This window comes from Myotis davidii, unplaced genomic scaffold (assembly GCF_000327345.1).
Source record: "Myotis davidii unplaced genomic scaffold, ASM32734v1 scaffold663, whole genome shotgun sequence".
Classification (NCBI taxonomy): Eukaryota; Metazoa; Chordata; class Mammalia; order Chiroptera; family Vespertilionidae; genus Myotis; species Myotis davidii.
Window position 1 is genome coordinate 3,456,466 of NW_006295816.1, and position 546 is coordinate 3,457,011.

General features: G+C 67.2%; 1 protein-coding gene across 1 annotated transcript in view; it reads right to left on the reverse strand.

The window, feature by feature from the left end:
• Nucleotides 1-546, reverse strand: part of ITPR1 (inositol 1,4,5-trisphosphate receptor type 1) — a 227,042-nt gene that overhangs the window by 55,820 nt on the left and 170,676 nt on the right. The window contains 1 exon segment of the mRNA XM_015568305.1: nucleotides 245-280. Coding sequence (XP_015423791.1) covers nucleotides 245-280 — 36 coding nt within the window.

Consider the following 546-nt stretch of genomic DNA (forward strand, 5'->3'; position numbering starts at 1 on the left):
GTGGGGGCCTGCAGGCCTCCCCTGTCCCTGCAGGGGCCTCGGGTGTAGCCCCAGCCCCTGGGACCTTTTCCTACCCCGAGAGCCACCCCAGTTCCCGGCCAGGCCACAGACTGCCCCCCCCCCCAACACTCCCACTCCTGTCTGGACAGACACACACGTCTCCATGACAACGCAGACACTCAGGACAACAGAGGAGCCCCCACGCTGCCCGCCGCAGACACGGGGCAGGGAGGGGCGCACACACCTCTGTGGAGCTCTCGGGGTCCGGGGCCTGCGGCAGCTGGTCAGGGAGGAGAGAGCAGGTTAGTGAGGGCACGCGCCGGGCCACAGAGACACCGGGCCACAGAGACACCGGGCCACAGAGACACCGAGACGGACACTGAAGGGCACGCACAGCGGCAAGGTCACAGCGAGGGGCCTGTACCCACCAGGGGGCGCCATTGAGGGGAGACCCTCTCCCTGTTACAGGGACCGGATCCTGCTGCCCTGGGAGCCCCGGCCTGAGATCCTGAGACGGGGAAGCGTGTAAAACAGGGAAACAAAAAA